Source organism: Ciconia boyciana, chromosome 3, assembly GCF_034638445.1.
Source record: "Ciconia boyciana chromosome 3, ASM3463844v1, whole genome shotgun sequence".
NCBI lineage: Eukaryota > Metazoa > Chordata > Aves > Ciconiiformes > Ciconiidae > Ciconia > Ciconia boyciana.
Window position 1 is genome coordinate 119,800,395 of NC_132936.1, and position 18,939 is coordinate 119,819,333.

Below are 18,939 nucleotides of genomic sequence, written 5' to 3' on the forward strand. Positions count from 1 at the left end.
TATTTATGAGAAGGACAAGCTTTGCCATTATATATAATGAGTTCATTGTTTGATAGGGAATTTATAATTGAAATTTCTATTTAACCATCAGTGTAAGCGGTAGGTCCTCTTTTCTGAAAGCTTCTTTCTTTATTTCACTGAGTTATTAGTTAGTGTTTAATCCAAACATTTGATCATGTATATTCTTAAACTTTCTGGATTGTTATTTCTTGATGATGTTCTTTTTAAGTAACACAGTTTTTGCTATATTCTCTGTAATATTAAGAAGTATACATTTATTTGGGTGTTGAAGTAGAAATACCCTAATTACTTTAGCACTGTGGCAAATTCAAGAAGTAGTGTATTTGAGCGCAATGATTGGAACCCTAGTTTCTAGTGGATGTCTTTAAGCAGGTAGTTCAGGCCATATGGCTTTACTAGAACTTTAGCAAATGCTTGAAGTTGAGCATGCAGAGAGTTATTTATTTATTTTAATTAAAGCAGCTTTGATCATGTATTTTTCTGCTCCAATTTGAACTGAAGCTTGAGATTTTTGGTTGTGGTTCTGCAGATGCAACAAATGATTGCCTTAAGTTTGCTCATACAAATCGATTAGGGTCTCAGTTTAATATTACTTAGGTTCTTGAAAATGCATGTAATGCTCAGTGATAACTGATTACCATATTCTCAGTTCTTCCTGATACAGATGAGTACATCTCCATAAAACAGTATTAGTGATGTGTCAATGCATATTTGGAAAAGTCTGCAAAATGTACTATAAAGGTAGCTGTAGAAATTCTTCTTAAGCACCGACTGTGGCTTAGGTTTATGGATATTTAGTTCTTGGATCCTTTAGGTAGCTGTTTCTTTACCTGATGTTAGATACTTCTGGAAATCTATGTTAGGCAAGACCTCATTAGAGGAATCCCAGGAAGAGAGTCTATTGTGTTGTTAGGCTGTTGCTGTTGCAATGCAGGTTTTTTCCAGAATCTGAATGTGCTGTGAAATAATGAAGTTAACTCTTGTTAAAACAGCCATTTGCAAAGGAAATTTGAATTAATATAAATGGATATCCAAGTTATATGTGGAAATTGGACATTAACACAACATACAAGTGATAAATTAAGTTTTCCTTTTTTTTTTTTTCCTTATTGGTGCCATTTTGCCTTTGTTTCAGAGTGGGTCAGGTTGAGGCAAGATCAGTATGTCGCCCATGTCAGGAGCTTGTAGGGGAAAAAAAAAAATATGCCCATATAGGGATCTCTGCAGCAGCCTTGAGCAATGATTTTTTTTTTTAAAGCTGTGAGCTTTATGGTTCGTAGTAATAGGATGCTAACAATAAATCCTAAACATGACTTAGATGTCCACGTTCAATATTCTGCTATTACAGTGTGTCCCACAACCCCAGGCTGTCTCTTTCATCCGTACTGGCAAGAATGCTAACTTCTTGTCCTGGTTTTGGCTGGGATAGAGTTAATTTTCTTCCTAGTAGCTGGTATAGTGCTGTGATTTGGATTTAGTATGAGAATAGTGTTGATAATACAGAGATGTTTTAGCTGTTGCTAAGCAGTGCTTACACTGGTCAAGGACTTTCCAGCTTCCTATGCTCTGCCAGGTACACAAGAAGCTGTGAGGGGGCACAGCCAGGACAGCTGACCCAAACTGGCCAAAGGGCTATTCCATACCATATGGAGTCATGCTCAGTACATGAACTGGGCGAGTTGGCTGGGGGGCAGCGATTGCTGCTCGGGGACGGGCTGGGCATCGGTCAGCGGGTGGTGAGCAGTTGCATCACTTGTTTTTCCTGGGTTTTATCTCTCCCTCCCTCCCTCCCTGTCTCTCTCTCTCTCTCTCTCTGTTACAATTTCTTCTTATTATTATTTTATTTTATTTCAATTACTAAACTGTTCTTATCTCAACCCACAAGTTTTCTTACTTATGCTCTTCAGGTTCTCTCCCCCATCCCACTGGGGGGAAGGGTGAGCAAGCAGCTGCGTGGTGCTTGGTTGCTGACTGGGGTTAAACCATGACACCTCTTTTGCTCAGCCACAAAAATATTGTTGTCCCTGTGTGCAGCACATTGAAAACAAAAGGAGTTTTCAAACCATGGGAGTGCAATTTCTAAACAGATGCTGCACAAGCTATTGTTTTGCTTGTGTTATTAATTTAATATTTAATTGGAAGACTTTGTAGTTAAGCTCTTATCAAGTTGCTGCAGAATTTCCAGTTTACTGCACCAGTGGCATAGAAGAAGGGTGTCTTTCATTCACATTCATCTTTCCATGGAATAAAATTGATCTTGATTGTTGGTAATGTGGTTGCCTAGTGTGCTTTGTTCGTGATTGTTATATTTTTCCTGTTGAAAGGCAGACAAATAATAAATGGAAGTCTGTCTAATACTACATGCCCCATTAACATGCTTTGTAGATACAAAATATGCTTTAGTATTAAAAAAATTAGAGTGGGAGTGGCAATTTACCATCAAACTACTTAGTTTGTATACATGGAAGAGAAACACATAGAATTTTGATGAATTTACTGCCCTTTTATGACAAACCGGTGTCCCAGTCTTTTGGTTCTGATGAAGTCCCATCCTAACGACGTGTGCTAAGCCTCAGACAACACTGACTGTAGCTGTCTATCCTATGTACTACCTCAAACCACTTCGCAAGGTATAAACAAATCTGTAAAAGACAAAATGCAGACAAAACAATAGTGTATAAAAACTTGGTCCAGATGGTGAGGTAGAAACTTGGACATAGAGAAAGGGAAAAGAGGGGAAAAAATAAAGGAGCAGTTACTCAGGAGGGAGAATTCAGCTGAGATGCTCCTTTTCAAATGACAAGCAAAAGGGAAATTGTGCTTTGGCTGATCTTTATACTCTTCCTCTTTGAGAAGTATAACAGATTACAGCATTGTAACTCCTTTGCTCAAGGGAAGGTCAAGTTAAGTATTCCAAAGGCATGCTTGCAACTGAGCATTAATGATTAAAGAAATTACCCAGCACTCCTCTGTTGTAGCACTGGCATGATTATACTGTATGTGTGCCATTCACTATTAATAATGACTTGTACACCTTGGTTAATTTAAATCACATGTACTACAGACTAGTAGCCAAATTACATGAAGCGTCTATGAGATTTTTGAAAATCATGTTTGGACTGGGAGACCCAGATGTATAGTTTCATTGAGAGAGAAGCTGCGCCAGTGGGGGTATGGATGGAAATGAAGAGTAATGATAATTAAAGGTCAGAAATCTGGGAGGGATGCTGGAGGTGGTACTGCAGAGGAAGGTGATGAAGGCATCTGCTGATAGCTGAACTTAGTAGGTGAGAACAGCCCCCCATATTATGGGATGTGGAGGGAAGTGCATTACCAGTTTCAGAGGTAAATGTTGAGGGCAAAAGAGAAGGGGCTAGCTGAGGAAAGACGGTCACTAACCATATAGAAAACATGTTTCCATGTTTGCTAGCCTAAAAAGTATTGGTATGTAAAAGCCAGTTAGGGAGGAAATAGGGAGAAAAAAATGGTCCATTTTCTTACACTTGGTTAAAACAAAAAACCAAAACCAACCAAATAAAACCCTCCAAAAACACAAATCAAGAAACTGACAGGATCACTGAAACATTTCCTTTTGAGAAGGCTGGATATTTGCAAAACATGGAGAGTTGGCAAAGAAACAAAAAGTGAGTAGATATTAACAATAAGGAAAAGTGAATGAAGTATCTGAGATGAGCTGAAGGAAATTGGAGATATAGAAAGAAGGGAACGTTTTTTTGGTTGTTTTTTTTTTTTTTTTTTTACTTCTGCATGTGAAGTAGATCTCTGACAAAAAAAAGAAGTAGAAAATATACTGTTGCAGTGCTGTAAACTAAATATGGTAGTAAAATCTAGTATTTTATTTGAAGTACTAATTTCCTATCCTATAGTAAATATCATTGGTTGATGCCAATAGCTTATATTGTGTAGTTTATTGTTTCATATTTGCCATGCTGGACTGATGACAACTTTTTTCCCCCAAGCTTCTGTTGTCTTAAAAAACTTTCTTTGTTTTTAGGTTTTCAAAAATCTTGGTACAGATGTGCTTAAATCTGCTTTTGAAGGTTATAATGCTTGTATTTTTGCATATGGACAGACCGGATCTGGGAAGTCCTACACCATGATGGGAAATGCGGTATGTTGTATTTTGCAAATGTACATTTCTATTGTGTAGCAATGCATTGAAATTATGCTATTGCAAGAGCACATTTTTATGGAATTATTATTGCTGATCCTGCCTGTGTGCGACTGACCCCCCCCCATGTATCATACCTTCTAGTAGTAATCAGAGGGTTTAGAAGCTGTTTCTTTTATAGGTAGATATTTACAGTTGGAAGAAGTGTCTTTAAGTGATACTCTGTTATGTTGGACAAAAAGCAATAATTTTTGTTCTTTAACAAAACAAAAAATTTCAAATGTTACCGCTGATTTTCTACGCCCAACTCGAGACACAAAAGAAGATACTGATTTTGAGAACATGAATGATCAGCTCCTTCTGAAGAGATCTGTTTTTTAGATCTCTTTTGAAGGGTCAGAAGATTAAAATAGGTCCTTGACTCCCCTGTTTAGAGAAGGCTATCAAGTGAGGAATAGAAACTGGGGATGCGAGTTGGTAAATGTAAGTTTCAGCAAACCATTATGAGATGATACAGTAACTTTAATTTTAAGGATTAAGTCCTGTTGAGCACTGCAGCGAAGACCCTGGAAGAGGAAGGCATGGTAGGAGGGGCATTTGGCAGTTTGAGAGTGAAGGACAGGAGCAGTGTCTTGCAGTTGCTTCCATGACTGCCCAAGGACAGAAAGAACCCACTAACCTGTTGGGAGTGGAGCAGTTTAAACAGGCCGACTGATGAAGCCTGTTTGCAAGGCAATCTCCAGGCTTCATTCTCCTTAAATCCTTGGGGAAAAAAAATACAGCACGTCTTCTCCCAGCAGAATTGAAAAGGGGAATATTCCCACTTGTCCTTCCTTAGATAGATCACTCTTTTGAAATGTAGTAAGATTGGCCACTTTGCACCTCCTCTTTGCTTAGGAGAGTAACTTAGCTGTAAATCTTTTTCTTTCAGTTGTCACAGATAAGTAGCTTTATATTTAACTTCAATATGGTAAGCAGAATAGACTTTTGTAACCAGAAAAGATCTTATGACCTAGATGTGGATTTCTATTTCAGAAATTTATAAAAGTGACATTTTTATGAGACTGCCTCACTATATGTAATGACCGTAATCATCAAGACATTTTGCAAATGAATAGGTGCTGAAGTTTGTTTGACACTATTCAATAATAAAGGTCTAATCTTCTTGCCATGATACATAAATACTTTAATCTGGCTTTGTACAGAGCATGTATAAAATATACTCAGCTGCCAAGTTAAATGCTTGAAAATTGATGGCCCTGTCAGAGAGACTACAGTGCTATAAGAAAACTTGAATTGGAAATAAATTTTCTTTTTTACCTACTTCTCCTTAAAAAGTATGAATTCTATTCTCATTTTGCTTTCAATATGTGCTGTTCTTGGCTCTGGAAGGCTGCTTCTGCAATACTGTGTGCAGCAATCATTTCAAAAAATATGTGGACCAGCTAGAATAAGTGTTGAGCAGAGATACTGAAATTATCAGAGATCTATAAAATACGATCTATCAGGAAAGTCAGACTTGCATACGCAGAGGAAGGAAGACGGTGGAGGAACAAAAGTTTTCCAAGATGTGAAAGGCTGCTGCAGAAAGGAAGGGAATAATTTGTTCCCTATGTCCAAGGTAGATGTCTAAGAAACAGTACATTTGAATTGCAATAAGGAGTTTTCTGGTTAGGTAGTACAGGAGGAAAACAGGCTTTTAATCAGAAAATTCAGCTCTGGAGTGAACTACCTATTTTGGTTCTACGGATTTCCATGACTGGAAACTCTGTAACCCGGAAAAAAACTGTCAAAGATGTAGTTGATCCTGCCCTGGAGCTGTAGGGAGTGAAAACGGTGAAAATGTTTAAATATAGTTCCCAGTAAAGAGTATACATTCTGTAAGATGTATATTTTACTGATGAAATATGCTGGGAACTGTGTGTTCTTCCTTTCTCATCACTATATTGCTATGGTTGAAGTTACTCAATTAGAGCTAGTATTTCCTATTTTAAGACTCTCTTCGCAGTTGCTAAATTATGTCAGACACTAATGACTTGCCTAAAACTTTGTGATGGATCTTTCATGTTTTTTCCTTAAGCTTTAATTAAAATTGTTCAGGTGTTTCCAAGCATGAGATGAAAGAAAAGTCTTACTTTTTCCTCTTCCTGTGTTTAAAAAAGAAAAAAGTGTGGGGGAAATTCCAACACTGAATCTTGACACTTTATCTGGAGTAGAGATTGATACATATTGGGAAGGGTTCATCCTCTGTTACCAAAGGCAACTGTCTCAAAAAAAGCCTGATTAAGCTGCAAGTTTATCCCTCTATCTAGGGGTGTGGTGTTTTGTTTTTTTTTTTAACCAAGGTGCAATCAGGTGAAGGGCTAGGTATGATAGAAGGAGAGAATAGATTATTTCAAAGAATGAAGCCTGGTTTGAGAAGGACAGAGAGGCTCCGATTAAGAGGAGGAAGAAGCAGGAAAAGGGCAGAATGGAGGGATAGAATATGATTAAAAAAAGAGACTGGATGATGAATCGGGAATTACATCTGGGCAAAGGAAATAGGAAGAGGAGCTCAGAGTTGGCACCTGGAGGAGGATTGCTGGGACAGAGAATGCATCAGGAAGCTGAAGAATGAGGACAGAGGGGACCAGCACAGGAGCAGACTGGAGTGGGCTTGGGCAAAACGGGTCAAATTTTATGTGGGGGTCGAAGTAGAAGAGAAATCTTTGCTCGTGGAACACTCACCCTGCCAGAGCCTGGTGCAGAGTAGTCCACTGTCTTCGTGTTTTCCTGCTGCCAGATATCTGTAGAATCCCACCAGGCAAACTCGCTTGGGTGCCTGGAGTGCCTGGGCTGTGCACACATTGGATGTTTGGTCTGGTTTGACCTAAGTTGCCTCCTGCTTAATTACAAGGCCCCTAACCTTAAGCAAGAACATTTCTTGCCTCAGTGGTGCACAGAATTAGTCCATTGCATGAAATCTCTCATGCGTTTTTGGACTGGAGGCAAATTGTAGCTGACAGACTGTTTTGTAAGCTACTTCAGAGTTTGCAGCTCTGAGCCCAAAGCTCATCTGTATGTATATGTCCTCTCCCTTTGTTCCTGGGAGCCACGTTCACTCATTTCAGCTCTGAAGGAGTGTTAGCTGCTGTCTTCCTCAAGTGGTGGGGAGGAGGTGTGCTCAGCAGGTAGTTGGTCATCTATCTAATCAGACTCAGTGGGAATGGGGCAGCTGGGAGCAAGCAGCCCCTTGTCAGCTGAGACCAGAGCTGCATGGCACTCTCCTGCTGGGGAAAGCCCTGGCTTCGACTTACTGCCTCGCTGCTTGGCTGGAAAGGCGTCTCCCTGGAGCAATGGGAAGAGGAGAGCTGCATGCTAAGTCTCTGGAAATCTCAGCAGTGTTAGCTGCTGCCTCACAGTCTGACACGTGTTTGACATCAGTGGTGGAGCAGCAGCCTTACTGGGATGAGACTCAATTCTCAAGTGCCAGCTTAAATGAGAAGATGACATCCTGCTGCTGCTGGCTGCTGTGTTAGCTGAACTGGCGAGGACCTTGTAATGGATAGTTGCAGCCCTGCTAGTAAACCACATAGTCTGTAGGGATCTGTGAGAAGGAATAGGTTTTTTCAGTTTGCTTTATTAAATCGACCAAGCACTTTATGCATAAAAACTCTTTAACTGCCGAGTCGAGCATTCAGAAGTTAAATATCAAATTTAATTTGGCTGCATTATGGGATACAGTGAATGTCGTTTTAATTTTGTTATTGCATGCTAATTTATCCAGAGGACCTACTGCATCTTTCAAGACAGGAAGGACTGTGAGCTGGGGATTGGGGGTTTGAATGAGAATGACTCATGTATGCATGTGTATCACTCTTGTCCCATTCTCTGCAGATGTTGCCAAGTCCGTAGTGAAATGAGGTAGAAGGAGAAGTTAGAAAAGATCGTATTGAGATAAGGCAGTTCACATGTTGCTCTGGGCAGCCAGTTTCTGCCTTAAGCAGTTGGGACTCTTTGAACTAAGTGAGAGGGATGAAATGTATCCCAATAGCAAAGAATTACAGCTAGTATATATGCTCCAACACACACACGAGGGTTAACATGGCAAGATGACCGCAGGTAAACAAAGGACAAGAAAGTATTTGCTGAGAAGTTTTCATTTTTCCCCTTTTTTGGATGTTGGAACTCTTCACTAGTGATTGTGGGTTTTATGTTTCAAAATACATCGTGCATGCATATATAGGTTTGGAAATAAGAATTGTTGTTATTGCAGGGTGATGCAGGGTTAATACCTCGAATTTGTGAAGGATTATTCAGCAAAATAAGTGAAAAAACAAAGCGGAATGAGGCATCCTTTCGAACAGAAGTCAGGTAGGTCTTGGCGTGTTAATACTTTGCTGGTTATCAAGCTTGTTTCAGTTACAGCCACCCTGTTTCACTTACTATCTCTGAGAAAAGTGTGTGTTTTTCAAATAACTTTCCATGCTTGGCCTCAGTCCTATAATTGATTTTTGTTGGCAGTCATAGTCAAAATGTGCAATACTTCTAACTTCAATCCAACAGCTGTGCATTTTGCTTTATTTAAATGATAGTGAAAATGCCTTTGCTACTAGACAGCATCTTCCTTATTTTTACTCTTTATTTCAGACTGACATTAGGAGCTCTTGATCTTGCTAATGTCTGCTTCCTTTCTACTTCTTGCTTTTTGGCTTTTTTCCTTATGATACAAGTACACTGTAGTCATTACTATCTTAAGCCAACTCTGGATCCATTTGCTTCTCCAGGCATCTTGCTTTCAAACACAGTGTTAACATGCCTTTCCTTTTTTTTCAAGACTCAAATCAGTCAGTGGTGTTCTAATCCTTTTTCTTTCAGTTATCTGGAAATTTATAATGAACGTGTGAGAGATCTTCTCAGACGGAAATCATCAAAAACTAATAATTTACGAATACGAGAACATCCAAAAGAAGGGCCGTATGTTGAGGGTAAAAACAGTTTCAGTGTTTTGCACTGGATATTTTATTACCTTTATGTATTTTAAAATGTCATGTCTAATTGCATAGGGCATTTTTACCTTTTAAAATATAAAAGATGATGGATACAGTGCTATCCTTTGATTATTAATCAAAAGCATTAAAGGAGAATAGCCTCTCAGTTTGTATCCCCACTTGTTTTCCCAATTTTAAGATTATTATACATACAGTTTTTATCTGTAAATTTAGAACACATTTTTAAATTAATATTGAGATGCAATTTTTTTTAAGAATTTGTTGACTATAATTTATAAATCTTTAATGTTTAGATGGAAAGAACCTATTAGGATCTAATTATCTTAATCCATCCTCTGCCAGGGAAGGTTCCTGTCTTTTGAGAGATTATGCTTATGTTACTGCACTAAATACTTTAGTAAGATTGCACATTTTTTTTCTTAATTTACTGTAAATGTGTAAGTTCTCCATTGTTCCCATGAGGCCTCATTCCTTTCCTTAAGCAATAAACAAGTATGGCAATAAACACTAATTGCAGCAATACTTTGCAGTAGTGAGGGTAATTTGAATCTTTTTGTAAAGAAAATCAAGTGCAGTGTGTGAGCATACTGTAACACTCTGCTTTTCTTTAGATTTGTCTAAACATTTAGTGCAAAATTATACTGATGTAGAGGAACTTATGGATGCAGGAAATATAAATAGAACGACGGCTGCAACTGGAATGAATGATGTCAGTAGCAGATCGCATGCCATTTTCACAATCAATTTCACTCAGGTAAAAAAACAAACCCCCCTGTTTTAATATGTGTTGACATTCAATAATTCATATGATAATTAAAAAATAAGGTTGTCAAATAAGCAAGTATGGGTAGATAATGACTATGTTGTTGTCTTGTGATAAGGAAAGTTAAGAGTGTGAAAATACTGTTTTGAGAATTATAAATATGTTTATCAGTGATTATAATCTTTAAAATTTACAGTGTGATGTGATTACTTCAAGTGATATTTAATAGATTTTGAGGAGATAATCATTGGGAGTTCAGGCTGAATAACAGTGACCAGTGCCCGTGTGTTTCACGATGCTGCTGTGACAGGGGGAGTGGGTGAGGAGCATGTTGTGTGAGACTTCAGCCAGAGCTGAACATGGGCTACTTTTTATGCTCTGATGTTATCCAAGGTTTACAAAAAAACCTGTCTCCATGGCCCAAATTGTAGAGTGTAGAAATGTTTTCTGAGTGTTTTCTTGCTGGTTCTTCATCTGTTACTATTGGAAACCTATTTGTATTCCTTGATTTACTGATGGAATAATGGAGAGCTTTAACACGTTTTCTCAGAGCATAGTGATCTTTTTGTTTATATGTAGTAAACTCATTTTCTAATGCCTCCCGCTCCTCATCGTTGTTTTTGGGGTGCTTTTTAGACAGTCCACAGATAACCTGCTAGATGAAGAAAAGGTAGCATAGAGGTGGTTTGCTCTCCTGACAGAACTTTGCATGTCTCCCCCCAAAAACACACACACAAAATCCCGTGCACCAGCTGTTCACTGCTGATGAATTGCTCATTGCAAAACTTTCGGAAGAGGATGAGAGGCAGGTAGCAAAAGGTTTTGTTCTACTATTGTACTGTAAAAGTAGAAGAAAGTTTGAAACAGGGCAATCTGAGTTGATTTATATTAATTAAGATAAAAATTGGGAGGAAGCCTCAGTTAAAATCGTAGAATAAAATTGCAATTGCTACTTACTGGAACTTGGAGGCAGGGGGAGAAATTGAGTGTAAATGTGTCTGTGTATGCTTTAACTTGTTGAAAGCTAAATATAAATATAATATAAATGTTGAAAGCTTAATAAAATGAATGCAGCACATGTTCACTGTGCATCATGTAAATACCAATTCACAGTTGTCAGTGCATGTGCATAAGTGGATAGAAAGTTGCAAATACTGCAATTTAAAGAAGTAACTACTTGTGTGGGAGTTATGCAGCAATTCATGATCAAATGCCTTTCTGTGGCACCTCTAATACAGCTGTCTTCTGAAGCTCTGCTATTGTAAACAAGTTAAATTCAATCATGACATGAAAAAGGCCACTAAGTTGGATTCAGTAAATTTCAGAATTTTGTAGCTTAACATACTTTTTTTGTGTGTGTGGTTTTTTTTTTTTCCTGTAGGCTAAATTTGATTCTGAAATGCCTTGTGAAACTGTTAGCAAGATTCATTTGGTAGATCTTGCTGGAAGTGAGAGAGCAGATGCCACCGGTGCCACAGGGGTTAGATTAAAGGAAGGAGGGAATATTAATAAATCTCTAGTTACTCTGGGAAATGTAATTTCTGCCTTAGGTAAGTCTCTGGTTTTTGTGCTTGTCCATTTTGGGTGGTGTGGTTTTTTTTTAGTCATTAAATACCTTTCTGTTTGTTTACTTACACTTCTGTTCATTTTTACTTACACAAATAGTGGCCTAATGCATACTGTTTTTGAAAATTAGTGAAAATACATAATTGCCTTTTTTTTTTCCCTTACTTTCACATCACAGCTGATTTATCTCAGGATGCAACAAATCCTCTTTCAAAGAAGAAACAAGTATTTGTGCCTTACAGGGACTCTGTGTTGACTTGGCTGTTAAAAGATAGCCTAGGAGGAAACTCTAAAACTATAATGATTGCCAGTAAGTGTTTTTAAATTACTTTTTTGCATCCTGAACAGTTCATGCTTAATAGAAGAGGCTGTAAATATTTAGGTTCCAGATGCTTTGTTAAGGCAGAATGTTGTTTACACGTATTAATCATATCTGTATTAATCAAATCATATCTTGTTACACAAATGTAACAAGGCATCCAGATTGTCTACGTACAGTCTTTAGACATTTGTTTGCATAAGTAAGGATCATCCCAATGTATGTGCCTAAGTGCTTGCATTTACACTAACATCTACCTGACCACTGTGTTTCTTTGACACGTGCACAGTGTAATGATTAGCTCATCTGACCAGTTAAACTTCAAGTAATAGTTCCTGTTTATTCTTGAGGTTCATTTGCGTTCCAGACAGCTCTGTTACGCATGGTAAATGCTCAAACTTGGACCTAGATAAAGTCTTGTACTTCTCTCCCCTTACGCCTCTCCTCCCCAGGTTGCAGACTTTGATCCCCAGTAAAAGAAAAAAAATCCAGCTTTGTGCATCTAGTCAATACTGATGTGTGAATCAGTTTGCTTTTCCAAAACTGTGCTGTTTTTTGTTGCATTAGTAGCAGAAACAACCTGGTCTTTTTTGACATTAAGTGGGTAAGACTGTAATTTTTATTTAACCGACTTTTTGAATGCACACAGTATTTTAAATTTTTTTTCTAAATTTAATTATTTATGATCAGTCGTCTTGGGTAACTTTTCTTAGAGTTTTCTTTCTACCTGCAGGAAGCTCTGTAAGGATCGCTTGGTTTAAAAACCTACCTATGGCATATACATCGCAGGTTTTTCAACAGATTGGAATGGGAATTCAATTCCCAAAAAACCCCAAGTGAAGCTGGGAGGATGTTTAATGGGAGGGGAGGATTTTGAATGTTGGAGCTGTAAGGTGTGAGAAGAGCAGCTCTGAAATTTCTCTCACTCTTTCCTGCTCAAATGAAATGCAGTATAACTGATGCAGTCCTCTCTTGGGAATGGTGGTAGAGCAGAAACAAGGGAATAAAATGCATTGGATCAAATTCTGGTTCTTCCATCGCTTTGTTACAGTCAAATTCTCTGGATACCACCATTTCCTTTGGATGATTTTGGGGATGTTTTTGGAATCCATGCCACTTTCTTTCCTCAGGCTGATTGTAGTAGTACCAAAATTGGATCTTGGACCAGCCTCTGCTTTGGTTTTCTGGCTGTTTAAGTAACACTGTGCTGGCATCTTTCTTCTTGATGCTTTCTTTCAGTTACGTGGTTGAGTAACTTGTGGGGTTGGTGGTTTTTTTTTTGGGGGGGGGGGGGGGGGTTGACAGGGGGATTGAGAAGAAAAGTTTTAGAAATGCAGTGAGCTTTCAGTGCCTAATGATTACAGCGCCCAGCTGCTTTTTCTGCTACTTTCTCATCTATTAACGGTGCTTCTGCTAGGCAGAGCCCTGATGGTTGATCTTTTCTCCAGCAGTAACTCTACTGGTGATGTAGCTGAATTGCCTAACAGAGCCTGACAAGCTGTCCGGATACATTTGGCCTGCCTTTTCTGTAACTAAACACAAAAAAAGCAGGAAGAGCATCTCAAACTATAGGAAAGACTCTTACAAAAATACATCCAATTCTGATTTGTCATATTTCTCTAATGTATTGTAACATCCTTCCAGAAAGAGAATAATTGAGTAGCAGAGAAGAGACAGTAGATAAAGTAGGGAAGTGTTAGTGTGAGCTAGGGGAAGCATAGTCTGTTGCCAAGTGCATCTCCCCTAATTCAGGGAGTCTCTACCACAAAAAGAATATTTATTACTGTTGAGAGAATGAGGAAAGGCAGAATATTTTGGTTACTTGATTACCTTTTCAGGTGTTTTCATTGTCTGATTCGCTGGGTCTCTTGTTCAGTTTGATTATTAAGGTGTCTGGTCCCTCGTAATTTCTGTATGGTGTTCTCTTCTGTGTTTTTGCTCATCTATTTGGATGCAGTAATTATCTTTTTAATTGGGAACATCTAGTATATTGTTAGGAAAATTAAGTGAGGGATAGCATTAGCACTTTTATTTGAACTCCGTTGTTTTTCCTGGTTAAGTTGCCTGTAAAAATAATACTGGTTTCTCTTGATGCATCGGATAGGTAACAGTTCTGTGTGCTGCCAGATGCCTGCAGCTCGGCAGAACAGCTAGGTTTGTAAATTACAGAAGCTCTTCCCTTGTTTTGGTTTTCATGTCTGCTTTTTGTTGGAATGCTGTTTAATTTCCCTTCAAAACTTGGTCTGAACCTACTGGTTTTTTTTACCTGAAATGACTTTTCCATTCAATGATTACATTGATACTTACAAAATACTCACAATTTTTCCCACTGTTCTTGTAAAAAAATTGCAAGAAAGCCTGTAAAGTATTCGTATAGGATGTTTATGCTTACCAGAGAAATGTAAATGTTAAGCAGATTGACAGCAAGATTTCTTTACAATGCTTGATTGTTGGACCTGATTATTCTAATATGCTATTATAATACAGTGTTTACTTAAGCAAAGGTACAGTGACATGAAAGCAGTGGAGCTAGGTGAAGAATTGGAACAAATTGTAGCCGTACTGGTTAATCATACATTCCTGTCTCTTCATCCATGTTAAGTTTATCTGACTTTTAAAATATAGACTAACTTTACTAAATGAAACATATGGTTCTGGATAAACTGTTTCTGATTTTATCTCCTTAGCTATTTCGCCTGCTGATGTCAATTATGGAGAAACTTTAAGTACACTTCGCTATGCAAATAGAGCCAAAAACATCATCAACAAGCCTACTATTAATGAGGATCCTAACGTCAAACTGATCCGTGAGCTGAGAGCTGAAATAGCCCGATTAAAAGCCCTGCTTGCTCAAGGGAATCAGGTTAGCTTTACTTGAAATTTATGTGTAATTTTCCTTGAGTTATAACATCTATTTGAGTAAACAAGCTCTGTGAGGCTATGAATGAATATTATTTTCCTGATTGAATCAATTTCCATATGGCCAATAGATTACCTCTTTTAACATAAGGGGGGAAAAATTGTGATCCCAAAGCTTTTCGCTTTCTCTTAATATAATCAGAGCTTGATTGCAGTGTGCTGTGGAACAAGTAGTCACCACAGCGTAAGGATACTGAGCAGTAACATATTTCCTGGGGCTAGCCTGATGGACTGAAGAGGTACTTTATCTAGTATCTTGAAAGAAGTAGAATGTATAAGGTATTTAAGATGTGTAGATATAAAAATGTAGGAGTATGGAGGGGTTTGAACAATACATTTTATTTGTGTTTGGCTGCACAGTACATTAGAGAGCATGTAACATGCTACATATGTAAAAGTATTTTCAGTGGTGGTGTAAGAAAACATGTCTCGCGCTATACTTCCCTTTTGCATGATTCTCTTTCTTGTTCTTCTGTCAATGTTAGCCACTATAAATATTTGCTGCACAAGCTCAGTTAGGCTTAATTTCTCCTCTATTTCCAGGGTGGTGAAACCAAGCTAACAATAAGGAATATGCAATTGGCTCAGGCCAGTCATCTCTTCTAAATAATGTCACTCAGCACTGCTAGATTTCATACTTGAGCGAATACAATTTGGAAGTATCTGAAATGATACTTCAGATTGATTTCTAGAACTATCTAATTTTATTTGAGATGGGCTGTGCAATGTGAAATGTCAGTTCAGCATAGAGTTTTTTTAATAGAAGGGTAGTCCTTCAGCTAGATTTCATGCTATGAAACATTTGCTGAAAAAGGGGATAGGACCACAGTTGGAAGCAGTAATAAATACTGTAGATGATTGAAGCAGAGAGCTCTGTTTTGTTACAAACAATTAGAAAACTCTTTATGGGGTTGAATTATTATACTATTACTATTATACTTGTGTTTCTCCTGTATTCTTTAGGAGGGGAAAATTAATTTATTTTCGAAATAAGGTTTGATTTGGAGTTAGTAAAGTAGATGTAACTTGGACCCCTTTGAAGATCTAATACTTTGACCTAGTTCCAAGCTATAAAACAGTGGATATCACACAATAAATCTGGTTCAGTTGTAGGATGTGATAGATGGCTGTGTGGGAGACAATAGAGAACTTGCTTAAGTTAATTGAATTTGTGATGGTTGGTAAAACAGCAGGTGGTGTTATGTATGCACAGTAGAATATAAATCTCTGTATAATTTCTTTAGTGGTTTTCCTTTATATTCCCAGAATATTGTATTGCAAATGCTTCTGTAGATCACTGAAGATACTGGTTACCAAAATATAATGCTAGATTCAGTGTAGAAGGTCACATAACAATGAGTACTGCTTGTGTGTGTGTGTGTTGTGTAGTAGTTTTCCTTTTCTAAGGCCAGTTACCTTAATATATATTTATTCAAGATAAGCAATATGCATATGTATTGTAGCAAAATGGTTAACTATTAATGTATAATAAATTTGCATGTTTAACAGAAATATAAAGATAGATGTATCAGGAACTACCAGTTATAAACTTGTGCCCAGTTTCAGTGTCTGCATGTGGGTGACCATGTGTATAGTGAATGAAAATAGTACTCTCAAACTGATGATTTGTATTTGAAATACCTGCTTTGACAAGACTGATGATTTGGTTTACAGTATTTCAAGGTAAAATGATGTATATTGGAGTTTAAAATACTTCATCCTAAATAATCAGAAAAGTTGAACAATTGCATTTCTTTCATTTGATTCTGCCAGAAATTGTTACTTTTTTTCCTTCCTTTTTTAAACTTGATTATGTTTACTTCTTACAATTTCAGATTGCACTCTTGGATTCTCCAACAGCTTTAAGTATGGAAGAAAAGCTTCAGCAGAATGAAGCAAGGGTGAGTTATAATTTCAGAAAACAGTTTTTTAAAAAAAAAGAAAAGAAAAGGAGGTCTGGATGCAAATGTGTTGGTAACTTTCAGGTTTTTTTTTTTTTGATGCACAACTAAATTTTCTCCCACCAAACAGCATTGTCTTGGTGCTTTTTTTTAAAAAAAAACAAACCCAACTGCGTGAACTTGTAATTTTGTTATCCTACTAATGTAAGATAACGTTATAACTAAGAAGAAAGTATATCTTTGATATTTATGTAACAGTTCTATTTAATGAAAATATTTGTTCCCAGGCCAGCCTGCCTTACTAAAAAAGTAGGTTTGTAAATAGAATAGGGAGGGAAAAGCCACTAAATCAGAGTAATTGGTAAGCAGTAATCACAGCAACAAAGCATTCAGTGTGTAGAAAATACAGTAGAAGATTTATGGGGAAAATGGTCAACTCTTTTTTATGTTTTCAAGTAATCAACAACTTGTGGGGTAGGTTTTCAGAAAATTTCAGTCATTAAATTGGGTATGTACCAATATGTTCAGTGCCTAATTAGCTGTCTCTTTTGGGGAGGGTCTAAGATCTAGGTGTGCATCACACCAAGTTCTTTTAATAATCCAGCCCAGTGTAGAGGCTGGGAAAAATTCCCTGACAGTTTAGATATGCTCATAGGGTCCAAAAGAATATAGCTATAATGGTACTCTCACTTCTCCAATTTGCAGTCTTTCATTCTTTATTCTGTCGTTCCATGTTAATTCTTTTCTGTATACTTGCCTGTTTTTAAAGCTACTGCAAACTTTTAAAAAAACAGTATTACTCAGACTTTGGAAGAGGAGAGAGGAAAGTGTTTGGAATCATTCAGCTACATGGCAGCAAATATTTCGTTCTGAATATTGTCAACAAGATGCCAATCAAATGTAGATGTGATGCCTTCAAAAAATAAGGGCTTCTTAGCTGGTTTAAACTGTAAGGTTTACACTGGTGCTGCTTAGACCTTTACAATTAGAGAATGAATGCACTGCTTTGAGAATCCTGTTTTGACCTAAGTAATTGGTATGGTATCTGTCTGCGCGTTTCAGGATTCCCATGGGTAATACCAATTTTAAAGACATGTTGAAATACTTTTCAGTGAAATGATACTTTAAACTTCATGACAAAAATGGACAAAATCTGTGTATTAGTATGAACTATAGCTGCAAAGTAGACTCCATAAGCAAAGTTTCTGCTAGAAACGCTTTTTACAGCTCTGTAGTACATGCAGGAGTCTTTACTGTGGTGTATACAATAATTAAAGTAGGACCTGCATAACCGTCGTATGAGCCTTCAGTTGCAAACTATTTTTTTTCATATTCATACTAGGTTTTACAAAATTTTTAGCTGAATCAGAGATGAATGATAATATTGTTAGTACGTGTAGTCTGTTTTTATTTTGTGCACAAACTTAAAGCTTTTATCTAAGAGTAGCTGAGTAATATAAACTGCTGACTATATGCTAATTAGAGTATGTTATTCATGCTCTGACAGTAATCACTGCTTGTCCTGCTCAGAAGTGTTGGCCCCTTCTGTGTGGGGAGTATATTGAGCATATTTTATTATCATTTCTCAGCCTCATTAGAAGGTTATGTGATTACTATTCATGATAATTACAATAGACATAATTACTGAAAAGTCTTAGTAGATATTGCAGTGTTTATAGCTTTTTTTAATAATGGAATGACTGCAATAATTAATTTGTTTATACAGATCTAAAGACTTTATCACCATATTTAAATTATCTGACAAATATATGGTAGCTTTCTTTAATGAGTTGATTTGTCCTTATGTAAGAACAATGTTTAAATGATTTCTGAGGAAAAGACATTGTTCTGGTATGGTGAATAGACTTATGATGTACCTCCTTCATGTTATTCTTTAATCTTTTCAATTTTTTTTTGTTTTAACATTCTGATTAGCAGCACTAGGACTGATATGATGCATTGAAAGGTGTATTTACTTTTCTCTGTTGAAATCTTGAGATACAGGTAGAGGTGAGAGAACCTTCCTTAGTTCCCATTGATTAATTTGCAGCTAATCTGCAATGTGGAGCAAATGTGGAGACGTTTGGAGGAACTGCATTGACGACCTTTTTTTTTTCTTCCTACAGTGGCTTTATATGTAAAGTAATAAAGGGACATAGCTGTGGTGGTGGGGTTTTTTTTTGTTTTTTTTTTGTTTTTGTTTTTTTTGAGAGTTCTGCAGTTGAAGTGAATTCAAATAATAAAAGATTGTGTATGTTTTTAAAAGTCTATGTATTTAATTCCTGCACAGAAATCTGATGATTTAAAAAAATGAAAGTGTCTACATA

General features: G+C 37.1%; 1 protein-coding gene across 3 annotated transcripts in view; it reads left to right on the forward strand.

The window, feature by feature from the left end:
• The window catches only part of KIF16B (kinesin family member 16B), a 147,783-nt gene that overhangs the window by 18,400 nt on the left and 110,444 nt on the right, over positions 1-18,939 (forward strand). For all 3 annotated transcript variants that reach the window (XM_072857417.1, XM_072857419.1, XM_072857420.1), the window contains exons 4-11: positions 4,037-4,153; positions 8,409-8,506; positions 9,011-9,120; positions 9,756-9,898; positions 11,289-11,457; positions 11,652-11,783; positions 14,480-14,655; positions 16,547-16,612. In XM_072857417.1, coding sequence (XP_072713518.1) covers positions 4,037-4,153; positions 8,409-8,506; positions 9,011-9,120; positions 9,756-9,898; positions 11,289-11,457; positions 11,652-11,783; positions 14,480-14,655; positions 16,547-16,612 — 1,011 coding nt within the window. The remainder of the gene's footprint in view (positions 1-4,036; positions 4,154-8,408; positions 8,507-9,010; positions 9,121-9,755; positions 9,899-11,288; positions 11,458-11,651; positions 11,784-14,479; positions 14,656-16,546; positions 16,613-18,939) is intronic.